The sequence below is a fragment of the Corvus hawaiiensis genome, chromosome 5 (assembly GCF_020740725.1).
Source record: "Corvus hawaiiensis isolate bCorHaw1 chromosome 5, bCorHaw1.pri.cur, whole genome shotgun sequence".
Lineage (NCBI taxonomy): Eukaryota > Metazoa > Chordata > Aves > Passeriformes > Corvidae > Corvus > Corvus hawaiiensis.
This window is the reverse complement of record NC_063217.1, coordinates 61,571,393-61,592,143: the sequence shown is the minus strand read 5'-3', so window position 1 is coordinate 61,592,143 and position 20,751 is coordinate 61,571,393. Positions and strand designations below refer to the sequence as shown.

At 35.8% G+C, this 20,751-nt stretch overlaps 1 protein-coding gene across 4 annotated transcripts in view; it reads left to right on the top strand.

Annotated features, from left to right (window-relative positions):
• Positions 1-20,751, top strand: part of LRBA (LPS responsive beige-like anchor protein) — a 373,995-nt gene that overhangs the window by 98,104 nt on the left and 255,140 nt on the right. For 3 of the 4 annotated variants that reach the window (XM_048304274.1, XM_048304273.1, XM_048304271.1), the window contains 3 exons: positions 1,902-1,980; positions 2,244-2,377; positions 4,588-4,649. In XM_048304274.1, the coding sequence (XP_048160231.1) occupies positions 1,902-1,980; positions 2,244-2,377; positions 4,588-4,649 (275 nt within the window). The remainder of the gene's footprint in view (positions 1-1,901; positions 1,981-2,243; positions 2,378-4,587; positions 4,650-20,751) is intronic. The other variant, XM_048304272.1, reaches the window with a different exon arrangement.

Here is a 20,751-nt window from a genome sequence, read left to right as displayed (position 1 = left end):
CTAACACTTTGTTCACCACTTTCTGACCCTTCATTCTGTATGGCCCACTCACTTTCCTTCTATCATCCCCATACAACAGTGAGCATAAGAGCTTCAGGTTGAATTTATGAAAAGCCTAAATGAATCACATTCACAAAGATATCCTATGTCTGAAGAAAGAAAAAGAAGTAAGAGCAAAACTTTTAATGGTTTTGATATTACAGTTAATTTTATTAGTTTCTGTGCTGCCTTTGAAACAAGATTTGAGAAAACCACCTTCTCTGACAAAAGAAAACAAGAAAAACCTTCACCCACCAGAAACCGTTGATATTTCTTGGAGGAAGCTCTGTGTGACAGAGTTTTGGAGCAGAAGTTTGAAATCTGACAGGAGAAATAAATTCACTATCTCAGGGATCTATCTTTGCCATCTCTTTCCAAATCAATTTCACTTTAGGCAAGTTGAAAATATCTGAAAAGTTGCAGTTGACACATTTTGGTAGATAGTTTTAAGCTCTAAGCAACTGATTTCCAGACAGGTTGCATTTAACTGAATTAACTAACTCCATTGTAGGTGGGACCATCAGGAATTATTCTCTAGTTATAGTTCTAAGAAGGGTCATGTCTTTGCTAAGGTAGATGTGAGAACTAAAATGATTAAAATCTCTTTTTTCATGCTTTTTTCCTTTTTTTTTTTTGTTTTTTTAAACTCCCCTCCTTTCCAGCCTCATAAAAATCTGAAACTGGCGAGGTGAGAGGAAAGAGAATAGGACAGGGTCTCGGGGTGGAAAGAGATAGGATTGCAGATGGACTAGAAGCAGTCATGCTCCTGGGAAATGCACAGAAACCTGTCTGCTAAGATTCATTCCTCTCTATAGCTTGGAATGCAATGTAAGATTTGTGAGTCACCATTCCTATCCTGGCAGAAAATATCTGTGAAGTCTCTGGCTGTCTTGCTTGCCCCCTGTTCATCATTGCTAATACCAATCCATACTGCAGTATGGAGGTTGTATTTCTCTTTATATACTGAACAGCAGAATTTAGTATTTACAGATTCCTCCTGTGCTGATGAGAGCCATGTAGTGTCAATTTGACATAACACAACTGCTTCTTTTTTTTTCTCTAAGTGTAGGATACATAAATGACCCAGTCTTCCCTATCAACCTTTGAATAATTGATGTGGCAAAGTTAATAACTCATAAATGAGGTTATACCACTGCCATCATGCTAATGACACTGGCAGTGCAATGGAAAATTTTATCATATCTGCCTCTGTCAGAGTCCTAGTGTTGCAAAAATTTAAGCCAGGCTGTTGAAAATACCGACTCATTGTTTTCTGCGTGATTTTGATGCAAATAGTTATTTTAATTTTAGAATAAATATTAAGGGTTTGGTGCAAGTTACTTGAAATTAGATGAACACTTCCACTAACCAAAACAGATGGCTTTAAAACATTACCATTTGGCTTTATATTATTATATATTAGTATTATTATATATATTAGCACATTACATGAATATTAAAGGTGTAAGACATTGTTTGTGTTTACTGCTGGGATTGTCAGTGTTATTAAATTTGTTCAGGATCATGGCTTATAAGACCAGAAGGGATCACTGCAGCCTAGTCTGACTTCCTTCACAAAACAAACTACAATGCTTCCTTGAATTACTTTCTGTTTGTGCCAAAGTAGCATTTAAAAAGCTTGCCATGGCATACCTGGTAATTATGAATGCAAATAAATAAGATTCTTATGGAAAAAAATGTTGGAGGTACAAAGAGGTGAAAGGGTTTCACCTAGTCCTCACACAACACTTGAAAACCATGCTTTCTCAGAGCTCGAGCTCAAGGCTTTAGTTGTTGGTCCGTTTTTCTAATCTCTGGAATGTTTTCTTATGTAATTTGTTTATTATTACTTTCTCTTGTAGGAAGGGGATCATCTAATTCAAAATTGCCATCTGTTCCTACAGTTTCTTCAGTGCCTGAGGATTCTGCCTCCAATATGAGGTAACTTCTCCAATTAATCAGAGCAGCTGTGCTGTGGCTCATGTTATTGATATTACAATTGATATCCTGATATCACATAACTTAAGAATGTTCTTTTGCTGATTTTCATAACTATGGAAGGTTTGGGAAAATACTGAGTGTTGGATTATTAATTCCTTCTTATACATGTATATCACTTAAACATTGTCAAAATCTATATTCCTTTTTACAAAATTTCAGTAACTCCCTTCTTTTGTTGCTAATCAAACGTATCTCTCTACTAGTATTACAGACAGGCTTGAGCATGCTTTGGAAAAAGCTGCCCCACTTCTGAGAGAAATTTTTGTGGATTTTGCTCCCTTTCTTTCTCGAACTCTTTTGGGCAGCCATGGGCAGGAGTTGCTGATAGAAGGTACAAGTAAGTTTCCATTTAAAAAAAGGGGGGAGGGTTTGTGTGCTTTATTTTACCTTGGAGACTCAAAATTTCTTTATTTAGAAGCTTTCTTCTTGCCTTCCCAAATGATGCTGTCCACTGGTGTTCACTGCTTTGTGTTCCTTCTGTCTTTAGCCCTCTGAGGTCATTGTCACTGCCTCCTGATCTTTGCCATCTCTGCTACCTCTTTGTGTCCATCTTCCTTGGTTTACCAACTCTCCCAGTAATTTGTCCTGTAGAAGCTGGTGTACAAAATGTGTTTTGTGAGCTTTAAGAGAAATTTTGGTGTCAGGGTCAGGTCACCACTTTGATACAAAGTACAGTATATAGTAGAGAGTTAGGTACAAACTTTTGACACTTTTACTGGGATGTTGTAGTAGAAGGGTTCTTGGGAACTATGTCAGTGGAGCATATTCTGGTCTGTCTCTTGCACATGAATCTGCTTCTGGCTTTTTGGTTTCTAACTGAAAGGGAGTCATACAGGTAAGAGGAATACCTTGTCAGTATGGAGAAGAATTCTCTGGCACGTCTTAGAAGATGAGGATTCATGTGCACAGCAGTGATCATGGCTCTTCCTGGTGGAAGATTGGCATGAAATGGCTGAGATTGAGATGATGAAGTTTTCTTTCTACTTTGCTTGAAATCGACGCTCAGTTCTTCAATGCAGATATTAATGTCCTCAATTTAAAAAATGGTGCATATTGGAACACTGAATTTAGCAGTGCAACACAAGTTTTTCAAGTTTCTCAAAATTTGGCTATGTCATATAAATTGCTAACTGATTTTTAGAGTGAAATTTTCAAGTTTTGTCCAGTTGAAGAAGTGACAAGAAGAGCTTGTTGCAGCTTCCAGTGATAAGTACAGACGTGATAGAATCTCCTGGTCGCTTAACTTGAGCTGATCACTTGCACATGACCTGTATTTGCACTAACAGATCTAGTTTCTTCCTAGGGAATTAAAGTTCTTCTAAAAACATTTTTGAAACTACTCATTTCTTGTATTAGGGCAATCATCCTGTTTGTATACTGAATATGAACATTGTCAGAAACACAGAGTATCAAACACTGCTAAGTGTTTTACTGAAGACTGCTGATATCAAAGCTGAGACTTCATTAAACTTCACAAATTAAAGTTAGTTTAGGAATTTAGCTTGCTTACCATTTGAGATAGGAAGAAATGGAAGGAAGAAGTGTATGAATTGCTTTCTGTGAGACTCAAAAAGATGGGTTTCTACTTTTGTAGGCATCCTTTTAGCTGATAAACATTTTAATGGAAGCTGCCCTGTGAACAAATTTATTTCATTTATTTAATAAGAAAAACCAGAAATGCAGTTTTTCTCAAAGATTTATTTTCTAGGGAAGTAAATATCCCATTTTAGTTACATTTTTTCCTCTCTGAAGAGAAAACATAATCTGGTTCAAAGTATTTTGACTGTAGTATAGTTATATGCATGGATAGATGAGTATTTCATAAATGGGGTGAGCAAGAAAAAGCAGGATAATGGTTGGGCATGTATGAACTGTCTGGACAAAAATAAACACACAAAACCAATTTTTGGGCCTAAACCCCAGTTATAGACAAACCCAAACCAAAATACGAATACAAGTAATAATACTCAAATTAGTTTATAAACAACCGAAAATATATAATAGGTTACTGCTTGCACTTCTGCTTAGGTTTAGTGTGGGGTTAAGGGTCAAAGTACTAATAAGAGTGTTTGGGATGTCTGCTGCCATGAAACAAAATGGAAACTTGATTGATAGCTGGGGGCTGAAAGGAGAACGCGCAATGGAGAAAGCAGAGGTCATAAAGCCATTTCCCTTCTCTGCATATATAATGACCCAATCCTTCGAGAAATAGCAAAATGTAGATACAGTGGATTAATATAACATATGTTAACCACACTTCTGATCATTTTGACATGCCGGTGTTTATGAAACCGTGAATAATAGGAGTAAGAATTAGTATTAGCGGCTTCTTTAAGATGGTAGGCATGGAATTTATGATTTCCCTCTCACATACGTACTTTTATTTTGTGCTGATAAAGTACAAAATTGAATGGAAGTGGCATGAAAGTTTCAGTGCTCTTTTGTTTGTCAAAATGCTTCTAATCTATTGCACTTCAGAATAGTTTGTGTTAATAGCTGGTGCCATTTAAGCATGCGTTTATGTATCCTGTTTTTTTCCTTTTGTAGGTCTTGTGTGCATGAAATCGAGCAGTTCAGTTGTGGAGCTGGTGATGCTCCTTTGCTCTCAGGTGAGATTTAAGTAACAATGTCTGAAATTGCTCTGTTTGAACACAATGGAAATTACAGATAAAATTTTACTTTAAGTTCATGTGTAATAGGTAAAAAGATAATGTTCAAGGCCTTTTGATTAAAAAAATGGTAGTAATTGTGTCTATTCAAGTGGGGTTTTGTTACCTTGCTCTTGAGCATTTACATAACCTTGAAGATGGTGTGCCTACATAATTCTGTGCTGTCATTTTTGTAAGATGAGATAAGATCAATAAAATATTAAAGAAACAGATTGATTTCTGCATCTTGACATGCTGAATCCTCTGGGATAAACAGAATTTTTCCTTTTGTGTAGAGGTTATGAAATGAGTGATAAATACTTTTGAAACCCTGTCATTCCTAATTGATTTGACAAGTACTAAGGATTTGAGAAAAATTTAAGAAAGCGACCCTGGTTGTCATCAGTTTGGGACATTCTACGTTCCTAAGGGCAAAGTGATTTTAGATATGCAAGAACTTGAGAATTGCCTGTTCCTGTCGTTCAAGAAGAGACAGTGCCTAAGGAACTTTCTTAAAATTGTATGTGCTGTATTAATTGGATTTTTTGGGGGGGTTCTTTCTTTCTTTTTTTTTTTTTTTTTTTTTTGTAATTAAATGGAAGACTGTTTTTATTGAGCCTTTCTTTTGGTGCCTTAAAATTATACCTTTCTGGTAGTAAATTCCCCTACTTAAAACTTTAAAATAGCCTTTTTTAATGGGAATGGTATTGGTCTAGAGGTCAAGGGTTCTGACCCGTTTCAAAACCTTTGACCTTCATTTACAACCCCTATGGTTTGCTTGCCTGACGAATAAGGATAATGCAAAATTAATGTTTCTTCACATCGATTTATTCATTTTAGTGCCTATATTGCCAAATTTATTTAGAGTGTGCTGATAGACATTTCATGAATACAAATGAAAGAATCATAGAAGGTGTGAAAAATCCATAGTCTACATTGTCAATAAAGTGCAATAAGAACAATTACTTCTGGAGATTACACCTAATAGATTTTACAATGACCTAGTGAAGAGTAGTTATGTTTTCTAGTGAAGTTATTATTAATGAATGTAACCAGAACTTGGCTCATCTAGTTTTCCATCTTCCTCAGGAAATACAGTATCGTTTTACCCTGAAAGGAATTTAATATTCCTTATGGAACTTTAGGAATTTAGAGATTGTTATTTTACATATGGCAATACTGGAAGTGAACATTGTTCACAACTTCTAGAATATGAACTTGCAGCTGATTTAAATTAGAAAAGAATCTTTGCTATCAAGAAATCCATAAAACAAATTTTACTGTTCATTCAGGAATGTGTTAAAGTAAAAACTAATCCAACTATTAAATGTGTGTCTGACAATTTGGTATTACCATTTAAAAAAAATTAGTTTCTGGTTTCCATGCTGCTAGTATCAATAATTAGTGCTTGACCTTTCCCTTTTTTTTTGGTGTGGTAATCTAATCTTTCTTAAAATCATGTTGTGCTCTGTACTGTACGTCACTTGTTTGGTTTTGGGAAGTGGAAAGGATAAGGAATAAATGACGTGCTCTAATGCATCTATTTGTCATATGTGTCACAATGCCACTTAATGCTAATCTAATCAAATTGAAGCTACCGTGATTGCTTAGCAGTGCACGTTGCACAGGCTGAGGTGGTTCTTTGCAGAGTAGTAGAAATAAACCAATAAAGTCACAAAGACCTCAAAGTCTTTTTAAAGTTATATAGCAGCTGTAATTTTTGGCAGAATATGAAAAATGATGTGAGAAATGAATCTAAAATTAGCTCCAGATGTATACAGATTGTTCTGGGGTGATAATTACATTTTTCACTTTGAATTTTCCTAATTCAAAGAGGTCAGCATGGCAATCACAGAAGTGATTTATTTTGTTAAGAAGTGAACTGTCTTTTGCTACATGAAAGCTTGAGAGATATGAAATTGAATTTCAAGCCGACATTTTACAGATACTGGGAGGAGATGGGGTTGAGCTTGATTGATTTTTTCTTTTTTTTCCCCCCCTTCTTTTTATTTTCTTTTTTTCCCCACAAGATAGGGTGGGAAATGAAGTGATATCCTTTTGCTAAAATTTTAATTAATTTTTAAGAGGAGATGGAGAGGATGCAGTGCCAAAGATCAAAAGATCAGGTCAAAAAACAGTTTTTAATCACATAAATAATGTGGTATAGTTACGAAGTAAGTATCTGCAAATTTGATTTAAAACTTCACAAATTTGTCAGCCATCATTTTATGAAATTGAAAGATTGCTCTGATTACTCTTTGGTGCTTTTTATGATAACCTCTTCTCAAAATTCATTTTAAACATTGTAGATATGATGTAAGTGCTTGGATTGTTTTTCTGAAGCACCTGACATTTTTCTGATGTTCATTTAGATCTATGGCTGAATTATGCTTTTTCTTCCTCAGAAGTGGAAAATGGAATAATAAGATCCTACAATTTTTTCATAAAATTGTGACAATAAAGCTCTTTAATAGGTGAAGTGATTTAAAAAAAAATTCAAGTGGTACCATTCTCTGAAACTATTTGTGACATCTGGTTAATTTCTTTTCTCATTTAAAATTAATGTATTTAGGCGTATGGAAAAAGACCCTTATTTTGTGGCTTTGTGTTTGCATGTTGATGTATTGATTTCTGTTTAACACAAGGTAAAAAGAGAAACAGGTGGTTTGAGAGACAGACAAAAGGCTTTTTCTAAGACAAAACCAGTTGTGTTTTGTGATAGACATGCTACATTTTGAGACTTGTCTGTGTGTGTGTACTTACATTTCTATAAATCTATCAAAACATAAAGAATCCTTCATTTAATATTACTGCAAAGTGTTCCTGCTTATTTGACATTAATATCATTTTTGAAGGAATCGACGTTGCATTCAAGGCCACTTTATAAAAGCGTTGTGTTGCTCATCCTAATTCAGTCTGACACACATTCCAATAACACTACCTCCCTTCTAGGGTTTAAAACTAAATTTATGGCTGACCATTGTGAAGTGCATCATTTAAAAATGGTTTCAACCCAAAACATCTAATAAATAAATAATGTGTATGGCTACTCAGTAGCAGACTTTCCAGACTAGAAATCATTCCATCGGATACTCAACAGTCCACTATCGGAGAGGGCTGTCAGATAAATCTTATAGTAGCTGCATTCATGTCCTGTAAATCACATGTTATTGTCTGAGCCTTCTGCCAGGTCATCTGTTCTTTTCCCATTTATCAGAAATGCATAGAGTACAGTGAACCTAGAAGCACCATCTCGTCTGGCCTGGCATCCTGTCGGGGTAATTAAACCAGATGAAAGAGAGAAGTTCTCTTTCTGTTCTCCCGTCTAAATGAGTGACATCAGGATGTTGGAGGTGCTCATATACAGTTGTGAGACAAGACTTCTGCATGGGGAAACTGATGTCACCCCTGAAGAAAGCATTTTCATCTAAAAGGGCTCTCTGTCCGTGCCTAAAACTCAAAGGGCCATGGATGAATTGAGTGCGTATCCATAAAGCATAAATGCTACTGTGCTTCCTTTCATTTGTCAGATATTTTCTTGAAATACATGACTGAGTAGGAAAAACTATGGTCTTCCCTCCTCTTTCATGAAAGGATTAAAAATATTTATTTGTTGCTCACGTGCATGAAGCATTTGTCTGATTATTGTAGCTCCGAGGTGAAAAGGTACTAAATGGGTGAGATAGGTTCCATAATTTTCCTTGATGCCTTTGAATTTACAGAATTTCTGGCACTTGAAAGATGCTGCTTTCTGTAGTAAATCAAATGAATCAACTGAATCATCAGTGGAGTATGTGGTAAAGAACTAATTAGGTGGCTCTTCTCAGATTCATCTTTGACTTAAGAGCGTAATGTTCTAGACTGTAAAATAAACCTCCACTAACTGCCTCAAACACTGTTCAGCTCTTGGATAATTTTCTAAAATTGGTGGAATGCCACCCAACCTATTTAAAAGGTTACAATTGAAAATTAATGAATACTGCAACAACTTGTATGGCACCACTGCCCACACATGTGCTTGTTCAAGGTGTTCTGATTCTTGGTTCCTCCTTCCTCTATCTAGTGTTTTTTCAAAAGGACTAAAGGCACTCTTGATAGCTGATGGCATATGTAAAACCAAGACCAATGTTTCAATACATTTAATCTCTAGATATTTTATCTTCTGGAAATATTAGTATGATATATTGCAATACAACTATGTAACTATTAGATGTATATTGGGCCTTGATAAAGTATATCTTTCATGGGGAGATTGAAGAGGGAAGTATAAACCCTAATACTCCAAATTTTTTTTGTGGGCAGAGGTAGCATCTCCTCATACGGCCCAATTAAATATAATTATGGTTGAACATGTCATGTGCAGCTCTGACAGTTTTTGGAGGTTTACATGTGCATTTTAAAAATACAGCAGAGGCTGATTAGTAGTATTAAAACAGATAAAAATTGCACTGTGGAAGTTGTTCTTACTACCCTTATAGGCAAACTTCGGATCTTCAGCTCTTTTTCTTTTTTCTTGTCTAATTTAGTTATCACTGCTTAAGTGGTGAAGTTTTTGCCACAGATATTTCTTTAGCATGATATTTCATATACTACTGAATCCTTTTGCTGGCAGATTCTGGTGCTTATAAAGAAGTCAGTGTGCATCTCTTGCATGGGCAGCATCTTGGTTGTCTCATCTCTCGTACTTTGATAAAGAATCCTAACTGAGCAATACCAACATGTTCCATGCATCCCTACAAACTATATGATACCATTATTTTCCCTAAGGAAGAGCAATAGTAGTTACAATTAGGATTTTTTTCAGCAGAAATTTTTCATACCCTCCTTCCTCTTCCATCCCATTGCTTAGTGTTTGTGGAATGCAGTGGGATCTCCAGGCTTTATGAGTATCCTCTGCTCAGAAAAAAAGCTTTGTATCAATGATCCAAGTTCATTACCTCAGGAATGGATTTCTGCAATGTGTTCTAAAATGTGGCAAGCCTTTGAATTGCTTGGAGATTTCAGTTGATGTAGAAGATGGCAGGTTTTCAGTGTTGGTTGAGAGAACACATTATACTGATGCTCTGTGATCTGCACTGGTTCCTAATTTACTTCTAAGTGCAATTTGATGTGATGGATCACTATAGTGATTGCTATAAAGTTTTAATTGAATGGGCTATAGGTTATCTAAAGACCAATGTCACTCTGATACCATGGCAGTCGAACTCAACGGATTCATCAAAACTCTTTAGCAATATCTTGGTTTAGATATGAAGAGAATAAATGCTGTTTGAATACTTTTTATGTGCCCCAAGTATTAGATGATGACATTTTAATCACAGTAATGTTCTTCCATCGAATCACTTAGTTGTAACAGCTGAAAATAAGTTTAAAAAGGATTTGATAATCCTTTAGATATGTGATTAAAAAAATATATATGTTTTGGCATAAAGGGTAGATTTTATAGGGATTCTGTAAGCTGTCAGGTGATTTTCTATCAACTGTAATACGTGCTCTAATTTCCTTTTAAAAGCCATTTAGAAGATATCAGGAGTGGAAAGGTTTTCTTTTTATACAGTGTGAACTTCTGCCAATAGGATCTTTGTCTGTATCAAAGATTAATGTAGCTGTACATGAGTTAAAAAAAAAAATCCACTTCAGTGATAGATTGCTTTAACAATAAAATGGCTAGAAACATATCTTTATCAGGCAAATGAAAATGATTCAGATCTTAACCCACAAAAATTGAAAAAAGAACTTAGCAAAGTCGAGGAGTTCAGGGGAAGATTTTGCATGAATCATGCCTGTGTTTGCCTTCTGCCTTGTATTGCTAACTTTCCTTGAAATGTTGTGCCAGAAACTTTATAGTGCACTTTGTTTTGTTTTTTGCTTCTATGCTTTTGAAGAATTTGAAGATTGGAAGAATATTTGCTAGCCTAGCTTTTTGTAGAGATGAGGTGGCTGTGGAAGGGAGAATATTCAAGATCGTCTTACTGTACTGTGGATTATTTAGATTGTTAAGATGTTCAGATCTGCTTCATACCAAGTGGATCCAGGCACATTAATAAAACTGTGTAAATCTTAACATTTGAAAACATGGGATTGGCAAGCATGTTATTAATTGTTATGCAAGTAGCAGTAGGGACACTTCTACTGCAATTTAGTAACAAGTATTACATGGTCCTTGTTACTGAAAAACAAAATGAAAGGTCTTTATCCTAATCTTCTTTAGGATGCTCCTGGTTGGAATGTAGTTGGGAAATACCCGTTGAGTTTTACGTATAGTGCTACTTACGATATTTGAAGAGATTTTACGTTATAAACTGTTTTCTCCTCAAAAAATCTTGTTATTCTTTTCCCCCCACAATATATATTTTAATCTACAGTGGTTTAGTTTTGCAGGATGGAGACTGTGGTCAGAGCTAGGGAGAGGCAAAGGTAGATCCCGCAGTAGTCAGTTGCCATGCTATCAGAGTATTCTCCTGAGACAGAAGAGATTGAAGTTCAATTAATGTTTCATGTAACATTTGTTATCACCAGGTAGAATAATCTGTCTGAAAAGTTTCAACATATCTTCACAAAGTAGCTAATAGTCCAGGAGCTCAAGGGCATTCAGGAGTCATGTGGAAGAGTCCAGTTTTGAAAGAAATTAAGTTCTCTCAATCTGTAAAAGATTGATTCACCTGTGTTGTCCTCAATTGGCATTTCCTTTTTTTTTTTGTTGTGATATATGAAGACATCAGTTCTCTTCTGTAGAGTCTTGGGGATAAAATGTAAGGTTTCTGCATTCTCCTGCATTGCAAGACACTTGATATAAGCACAGTCAGCTGTTTGGCTAGTGGTCAGCAGGATTAACTCTGGAGAGAGTGAATCAAAGTCCTGGAAGGTGTGGGTGGGCACTGGCTGTGGCATCCAGACTCATTAAATGTGGTCCTTTGCTGTTTGGATTTTAGATACTGTTTTGTCAGTAAGTTTCCTTCTAACAAAACAGAAGGTTACGTTACCAAATCTGTTCCCTGGATTGCCTGGGTTCTCCCTTACACTGATATATCTGGGGTTTTATGCATAGTGTAACTTCTTTCCTTCCTGAGTGGGAGGTTTTCTTCCATCTCTGAAACCTGAGGATTTCAGTTCGGGTGCTGAAAACATATATTGACAATTTTCATGATTGGTATTTGTCACTGAGGAGAGTAGTTGGAATAATTACAAATGGATTACATGTGCTATGGATATTTTGTTGCTTGCTTCATTGAACTATGTTATACATTTGAAGTGTCTGAAACTGAAGATCAGATTGGTAGATAACTGTCTGAAGTGCAAATCTGATAAGATTGAAATAAATGGAAACAGCTGGGAAAACCTTTCCTTTGAACTGGAGTATGTTGAAATTACATTTAAATTAGCTGCATATATTTTTTTTCCCTCTGACTTAAGCAAGATGTAAATTTTGTTTCTCCAGAACTAGATTATTGTAATATATTCTGTGTGAAACCCCAGGATAATGTAAAAGTTGTCTGTTGGAACTTCCTCCCTATTCTGATATCCTGTTGCTTTCTGAATTGTTTGAGAGTTTAATTGCCTATACTTGCCTGTTGAGTGCCATGGAATTGCTTGGAGAGCACCCTAACATGTATAAGTAGGAGTTTCTTTCAAACTCCTATTCTTAAAATTGCCAAGGTTTACACTTCACTACATAAAGATCTGCTTGAAATCTGTCTTTTCCCTTAGGTGTAGTTGCTGGCCTGAGGAATGTTGTGCTTTTTGTATGGCTTATAGATAGGCCATTTAAAATGTCTGTGTCCAACATTGGCTAAATTTTAGAGACATTAATTGTGATAGACTCATGCAAGAAACAATATGCCGTGAAGTGAATGGATGTATATTGTCAGTTTGCTTAGTTGAAATCAAAGACGTTTGTAACTTTGCTTTTGCCTTAAGCGTGAAAATAGGTTGGAATGAATTGAGAATTATTTGCCAATACTGCATGAATAATAAGTGACCTTTTCTACACTTAGTGATGCAATAAGCACTTGGTAGTTGTATCCTGGCGGGTAGTAGTCTCAGTAGTTAAAATGTGTTTGCTTTATCTCCTTATATCTTTCCATAATACTTAGTCTAGGAGGATGTTTTAAGGGTTTGCTCATTTTCCAGTTTGGAGATGAAATGTATGACGTGGGATTTTAAGATGAGCAAGAACTAGTGGTCTTTGGTTTATGCTACACAACTGCTTTCCAGGAAGGAATTGTGAGCTTTGTGGTTTTGAACAAAAATTTAAAAAATACACTTGTATGAAAAAAACGTCAAGAGGGCTCCTATATATTAGACTAAGAAAGCATGTAGAAAGGTACAAGCAGATAGGTGTAGTAAAGCTATGACATTTTTGTTTGGAGTGATGTGAAGCATTGTTTCTTGTGACAATCCACTTTGAGGATTCAATGGGACTTGCAGGCTTTGGATAGAGAAATGGATAAAAGATGGGGTTAAAAACCACAAAACCATTCTTAGAAACAGTTTACCACTGGAGTGGAGAGAGATGAACTTTCCTAAGTTGTTCTTACTGAAACAGAATTCTGCGGCAAAAGTCAGGATTTTTCCTCCCTGATTTTCTTTTTTTTTGAAGTAAAGTCTTTAGTGGTTCTGTAGATTTCTCATATATTATCAGCTCATTTGAAGAAAAATTCTCTCATGAGTTAGAAAGTATTTGCATTTGGTCAGAAATTCAGGACATGGTGTGAGTTTAATGGAAAACACACCTTCTACAGCTAAAAATACTAGCCCTTTAAGCTGTGTTGCTGTAATTTGTTTGATTAATGTATACGTTTTTATGTCTAGGGAGGAGAGTGGATTGTCTAATGTAAATGTGAATCTTGGGAGTGGGATAGGGGAACAGGACAGCTTCATTTCTATTAATGTACAGTGCTGCAGATGTTCAAAACCAAGGGAACATAATTTAGCTACAGAAGGAAGACTTTTCTGAAGAAAAAAGGCATCCTGTTGCTTCACCAGCACACTAGGACTTAAAAAAACACCACCATTTAAGGTGAGTTTTGTGCAGAGAGAGCACACCCTGTGGCTTGGCAGTCTAGTCAGAAGGATGATACCACGCTGACTTTATAACTAGATCTTTGAACAATATTCTCATGGGTGGTAAATGCAAAACAAAGTAATATCAACTGGCACTTAATTCTGTGAGCTCCCTGCTGGTGGGGCTCTGCACTGAAATGGAACTCTTCCTGACAGGAAGTCAGCCGCGAAGTGTGGAGACCTCTGAAAATAAAGTGTGCTTTAATTTGACACCCTGCTGTTTTACAGCTAGTCTGTTTAATTTGAGACTATGGAAAGAGAGTTAGTGCAGGGGAGGGGTATGAGATTATGGAAAGTTCAGTGAGCAGCAATGCTTGTTGCTGATTTAATACTAATTACAAATATGGGAACTTTTTTGTTCGTGTTAATAAACCAAATAATGTGTCTCTGTTTCCAAGCAAAACTGCTTGGGGAACTCAGGATCTGGGGAGCTGTGCTATGTACTGGAAGTTCTACCTGGAGAAACTTTGTGTAGTGGTGCTGTTAAGTTTATTGTCTAACTTGCACTCTTATTTATATGCAGCTGTGCTTTTTGCCTATCTCTGCAAATGGGAAAAAAACCCTACATTTGTCTCATCAAATATTGTTGGCAATGTACTAACTTTTACGTAAATATTTTGCGTTAACTTAAGTGATAAAAATTTGTAATTCAGATTATGCAGCAATTATGATAGTGGGGTTCATGACTGTTAGGTGTTAGATCCTAGGTCAGAGTCAATTTGATTCAGAAGAAACAGCTGGATTTTTCCAGTGCTCTTTGAATAGTTCCAAAGACATTTATTTCTATTCCTACAACCAAAATGGTTATATTTTTCTTCTGTAAAAATGGCTTGGTGGTGCAGGTAAGGATTTTCAGTGAAAAGAACAGAAAATTATTATTTATCATGTTTATTGTAGTGACAGATGAGAATAGGGCCCTTTGTTGCAACATGTCGTGTATATATTATATTTTAGTGTAAATAAAGACAATAGATGTAGGATGAGGAAGGGAACATGGTATGCAAGTGGAGAGTACTGGAAGAGACATGTTTTTCTGCTATTTTTTTTTTTTCCCCAATTGATTTAGCTTCATTTTCTCTAAATCTTTTAAGAAAAGATCTGCATTAGGATAAGATTGCCTAAGGGACTATCAAGGGACAGGTTTGGACATCCTGTGTTATGAGTGAAGAGATGGGATTGGTTTACATGTGTGAATTTCCTTCCCTCAAAAGTAGCAGTGATAGCAGGAATCTTGTTCATCGCGTGCATGCATTCATTATGAGAGCTTAAATAGAAACCAAGCTACATTTGGGGAAAAGGGTAATAGAGAATCATGGAATCATGGAAGGTTTGGGTTGGAAGGGTCCTTAAAGATCATTTAGTTCCAACCCCTCTGCTGTATAAAGGGGCTTATGGTTCCAAAAGCAGTGTTCACCATGTGTAGTATTTCTTTATTAGTTAAGTTTATTTATTTGAAGCTAAGAGCATTGAGCAGGAGGGTTGCTGCTATTTGGTGGTGATAATGGATATTGCCATCAGTGGGACCAGTCCAGCACTACTGATGCAACTGTGCAGCACTGAATATGCTGGGATTTTCTTGTTCTTATAATTTGTAGTCTACCTTAAAAGGCATTTTCTTTCCTGTTCAGTGGTTTTGCAAAATCTCAAATTGCAATCCCAGTTAAACAAAAAAGCACTGAAATCAAGGGTCAGTTGTGTTATGCTCCTGCTATTCCTCGATTTGTTTCCTTTGTTCATGAAGATTATGCCGGCACTGCAACTTAATTATTTGGATCTCTTCCCTTTGTTCATCTTATGTTGTTGCTTTCCCTCACGTCTGTTTTTCTGACTCATCTCCTTTGGCTTGAGAGTTTTGTGCTTCACATTGCTTCTTATTTACAGAACTGCTTGGTGCTTTGATTTCTCAATTAATTTTTAGGATTCCTGTTCCTGTTCTTTCCAAAGCTAGTCTTTCATCTTGGCATTGGAAATAGCCAATGGTTAAAGAACCTGGAGAGGAAACTGCAGTGGAGAAGGTTTGCTGCTACATGAACTCAAACCTGACCCCTAATTTTGTTTCATGAGGTGTCATGGCAACAGCCTGCTAGTGGGAGAGAGAAAGGGAGAAGCTGCCCAGGGAAATTGGTTCCTCCATCAGAAACTGGGGACCTGAAAGCAGCGATCCACTCATTCATTTTTTTCCCCAGTTTTTCATACTTCTTTGAAACTAGATACAAAAATGAAGTTTATGGGTTTTGATCAGAGAGATGCAGCTTTTATGCTGTGATAATTATTACTGATATGATTTTATTTATGCAGACAGTGATATTTTCATAATTTTATATTAATTTTGGATTCAGTTAGTTTTCTTTATTGCTGTTTTGAGAATACTTGTTGTCACCATAAATTATGGCAACTGCAACCTATTTTGAGATTTTTTTGGCTGTGTGTACTTGTTAAATTTGTATGTGCTGTAACATTTTATGTAGCATATCTTTCGTAACAATGCATTTTTTTAGGATAGATGTGCGTCCTTTGTAGAGAAGGCTACAATTGTCACTTTGAGAGTAATCTCATAGCATAAAAGGCATTGTCTGACAAGCTGACAGTTACTTCTGTGGTATTTTTACTGAAGAATCTAGTACTTAAGTATGTAACTCCAGCTCTACATGTGTATAATTTATTTTCAGAATCTATAAAAGCTTACTGTGACTTGAACTCTAACTTTTAAGTATTGGAATTAAACTCTCATTATAGTTTTAAGCATTTACCACTAACAACATAATACTAGTTTATAGGAAGCTCTGTTTACATGGAGTAACCCACATGGTTAAACAGCAGGGGAGTCTTCTGCTTTTAGTTAAAAACCTGCTGTTTCTGTATGGCTTATTTACTACTTCTTTAATTCTTAATGTAGTGTGCTGTGGAACTGGGCATGCAGAAGTCAGCAAAGAGTTCTGTTTTCTGCGTTTAAGGTTATTACTTGCTGTACAATAATAAAGGCACTATTTTATTGGGTTAGTTGTAATTAGCTTCAGCACTAGGCATTGATACAAATCATTTCTAATCTGTTTTCTTTACATTTTCATTCTTTTAAACTGGTTTAACATAGCTTCTTTCTGTCGTCCTTTTACATGAGGACTAGGGTTGTAATTGCTTTTTTGAATTAGGCTGTCGGAAGCTAATGTGCGTGTTGCTCCAAGAATTGATTAAGGAATGCTAATGAATTTCATATAGCACGTTTAAAAGATTGTAATAAATACTCTCTAGTGGTGATCTGTTATAACATTAGAATTCAATACAGTGTTGTCATGCTGTGCAGCTGGGAAAATAGTTGGTATAAGAAACTTTGATTCGGTTTCATAGTTAAAATAGCAAAGAATTTTGTGGTTATTAATAAAAGAAGTCATATTCCAACTTTTCCCCAGAGTATATTTTATGAAAGTAGCTATCATTATAATAATCTTTGTTCCTGTGTTTGATAAAACAGATCAAAAAATACTGAAACAGTGTTAGTTTTCATTTTTCTGCTTGATGTTCGATACCACGTGGGTCCTGTGCCATTCTGACTGATTTATCAATACACAAGTACTGCAGCATGTTCAGTTGTTCCTCAACAGCACAGGTTTGAAACAAGAATTTGTTCTTTTCAGTCAGTTGTACAACACTGAATGTGTTTGTTTCTTGAATTTCTTCTTTTTTCAGGAGTAGATAATCCCATATGCACAATCTCAGCACACCTTTGTGTATGGTCCATTAGTTTGATATGAGTGTGTTTGGGTTATTTTCCCACATCAGTGGGTGTGGTGTTATACCTTCACTTGAGAAGCTCTCTCATCTAGTTAATTTTTACACAACTTTCTCCTGCAAGACTCATTAAAATTTTCAATACAAAGACTTCAGTTGTGTACTGTCACTGGCGGATTTTTTGACAAAAAGCAATGTCTTTTTTAATGAAATGCCGGCAGTAAATACTTTTTATTATAACTGGGTGTGTTTGATAGTTTTAAAAGTCTTAGAAAAATAATTAGCTCTTTTATATTGTTCTAATGGCAGCCTTGCAAGTTTCCCCTGGAGCAGTCTCTAATGAACAGGCCTTGATTTTTCCAGTTGGGCTTTTAGATTCCCAGAGGACTTGACTTCAGACCTTGAAGGGCAGCAGCTGCCATTTGTCTTGAGCCCGGAGTTGCCAAACAGACAGACCATGTACTAATAGGACACATTTGTACAGCCAGAGAATGTGGGACCCCGATAGAGCCCTAATGATGATCATCTGTTGAGAGCTTGTAGCTGGCCAGGGTTAGAGTAACTTTTATCACCCTTATTGAAATCAAAACCTCTGTATTGATTAGTGAGATAGCTTGGCTTGTTACATAGATGCCATGTTAAAGCTTTCATGGAGAAGCCTTTGTTTAAATTTCTGTAAATCCAAGCCTGTTCGATAAGGTTTTTTGTGTGACAAGAGGTTCTGGATTTTTAGGATAATAGTAAATATTTTTGCAAGTTCTCACTTTGTTTCAGGATTCAGCAACAGTGGTGATGTTCTGTGGACAAAGGGCCGTGAAAATATTTATTGAAATTATTTTTTTTCTCAGTCAGTTTCTGATAGTTCTTTTTTATTATTTGTTTATGGTTTTTAAATTTTATTAGAGCATACACGTATGTCTGTATATATACTAGATAACTATCTCAAATGTGTTTTCATGTTATTTTTATATTAATTTGTGTCACGTCTTTGCAAAATGTTGCTCTTTTGTAAGTACTTGGCATGTGCTAATTTCGATATTAAATTGCTGCATGGTTTCTAGATACGATTTCCTGTAACTCCATGTTGCTTTTAATTTTTTTCAGTGGAGTTTTGTAGATTAAAATAACTGAAGCATGCCTCAACCTTTAAAAGTAATTTATGTTTGCAGATATTCTGCTTAACATGCAGTCTAACTTTTTTTAATTATGAAGAACCCAGCTGAGATATAATCTACTTTTCACTCTATGTTCTTTATTGCTGAGTTCATTCAAGCCTGTAGTGGATGTGGTGCTGAGAGAGTGCTGACACCAAGTGCAAACACTGCTGAAAAGTTCTTGATAGTTTACTTTAGGCACTTAAAGATTAGTATATCTCTCTATGAATGAGTTTTTCATGCAGATTTGACCTTTACTCTAGGATATAATATGTCTCTTAGTTATATGTTAACACATTTTCCCACCCTGCTCCTTAGTGCTCCATTCACAGTTGTCAGTACCAAAGTCATCCTTCTCCTTTGTTTCATAACCAAAATAAATTATCAAAACTCCACCAGCTTTATGGGAAAGATGGATTAGTGAAGAATTCTCTCTTTTTTGCCTGCTGATGAGCGTGTGTTTCAACTGCTCGATATAATCCTTAACTGTAGAATACGTTAAACTTTTTAGAAGGATGTTTTTATAAGATCCTGGGGAAAATGAATTATTAAGGAGCATGCATGTGTATATATATATAGATATAGATATATATGAATTACAGCAGCAGAACAGTTTGCTACAGTTGGAAATAGAGCAGTTTTCATCTATTGGAAATGTTTTAAATACTCTGTTCAAGATCCATGGTTAATTGCTTAGCCATCAGAGCAGCTGATGGGTTGGTCTTGCAAATGTTTGTATATACCCTGAAGAACGTATGTTTTGGGGTATTCACAGGATAGTGGAATGGTTTGAGTTCGAATGGACCTTAAAGAACATCTAGGTCCAACACCCCTGCCATAGTCGTTTGAAATATGATTATATTGCTTTACCAAGAGTGTATAGGTGAGGAGCAATATGTCCGTTTGCTGCCCTGCAGGCAAGCACTTCAAGCTAACAAACAAACAAAAATGTGTATCAACAAAATTTTCTTGGCATTTGTTTGAGTGATTACAGTTTAGGAATGGTTGTACTGGGCTAGATAAAGGCTCCACTTTGCTTCTTGTCCTGTCTCCGACTATAGACACAAAGAGATGGTCAAGAAGAATAAAATGGGACTAGTAAGTGTAATACTCTCTTCACTGCTCAGTGTGTTTTCTGAATTGGATGCAGTTTCTGTTTATTTAGCCAATATTAATGTATTTATTTTCTTCATGTGTACTTGTTCAGTCTCCTCTTGATCCTATTGAACTTTTAATCACCATGACATGCTTTTGGTGATAGATTCTTTACACACTGTGTAAAGAACCACCTGCATTGTTTTGAAGCTAGCTCCTACCATCTGCTGCTTGTAGAAAAGGTTTTTTGGGTAAATTTGAGGTTCCTGAAGCATTTGATCTGAACAAGGCTACTCAGAATGCGTAGGAAGCCAACCACAAATGGAAAAAATGACTCTTCAATAGAGGTGACACTGGAAAAATTTTTAAAGAACTTCACTTATCTGATCATGGCATGTGATTAGAGATATACCTGGCTTTTAAAAAAGGAAATACGAGGATAAAGTAGTGTAAAAGACTTTTAAATGCATCTGAAGGCTACCCATAAACATGCACATACACAGATAGCTACACATACACATGTAGGTGCAATAGAATCAAATGGGATGTACAAGTACTAAAGACTGTTTGCTACCCTATTGTTGCTGGTTATGGTCTAATGCAGGCTGTGGTGTTTCGTATGTCGTGGCCTTTGGTTATAGTCTAACCATATAGTCTATAGTCTGTGCATGTTGTTGGTCTTTGTGTTTCCTAGAAAAAAAGTAAATGTAGTAATTTATGAGTTTTATTAGAGCATTTGGTGCTGTCGTACAACTGATCATTAGTCAGAGTTAATTAAAAAACCCCACTGTAAAATAGATTAAAAAACCCCAATATTACTCAAATGGGATAACAGGTCACAATATCAACCTTGAAAGAGATTATTAGTTTCTGAAATGAGGGGTTTAAGACCACTACTGTTCAATGTTTTTGTTTAATGACCCTTGTGCACTCAGTAAGAATGTGCTAATGAAACTTGTTGATGATATAAAATTAAAGCTATAGATGACTGGGATATAATGTTGCTCACTGCAGAGTTGTGCTGC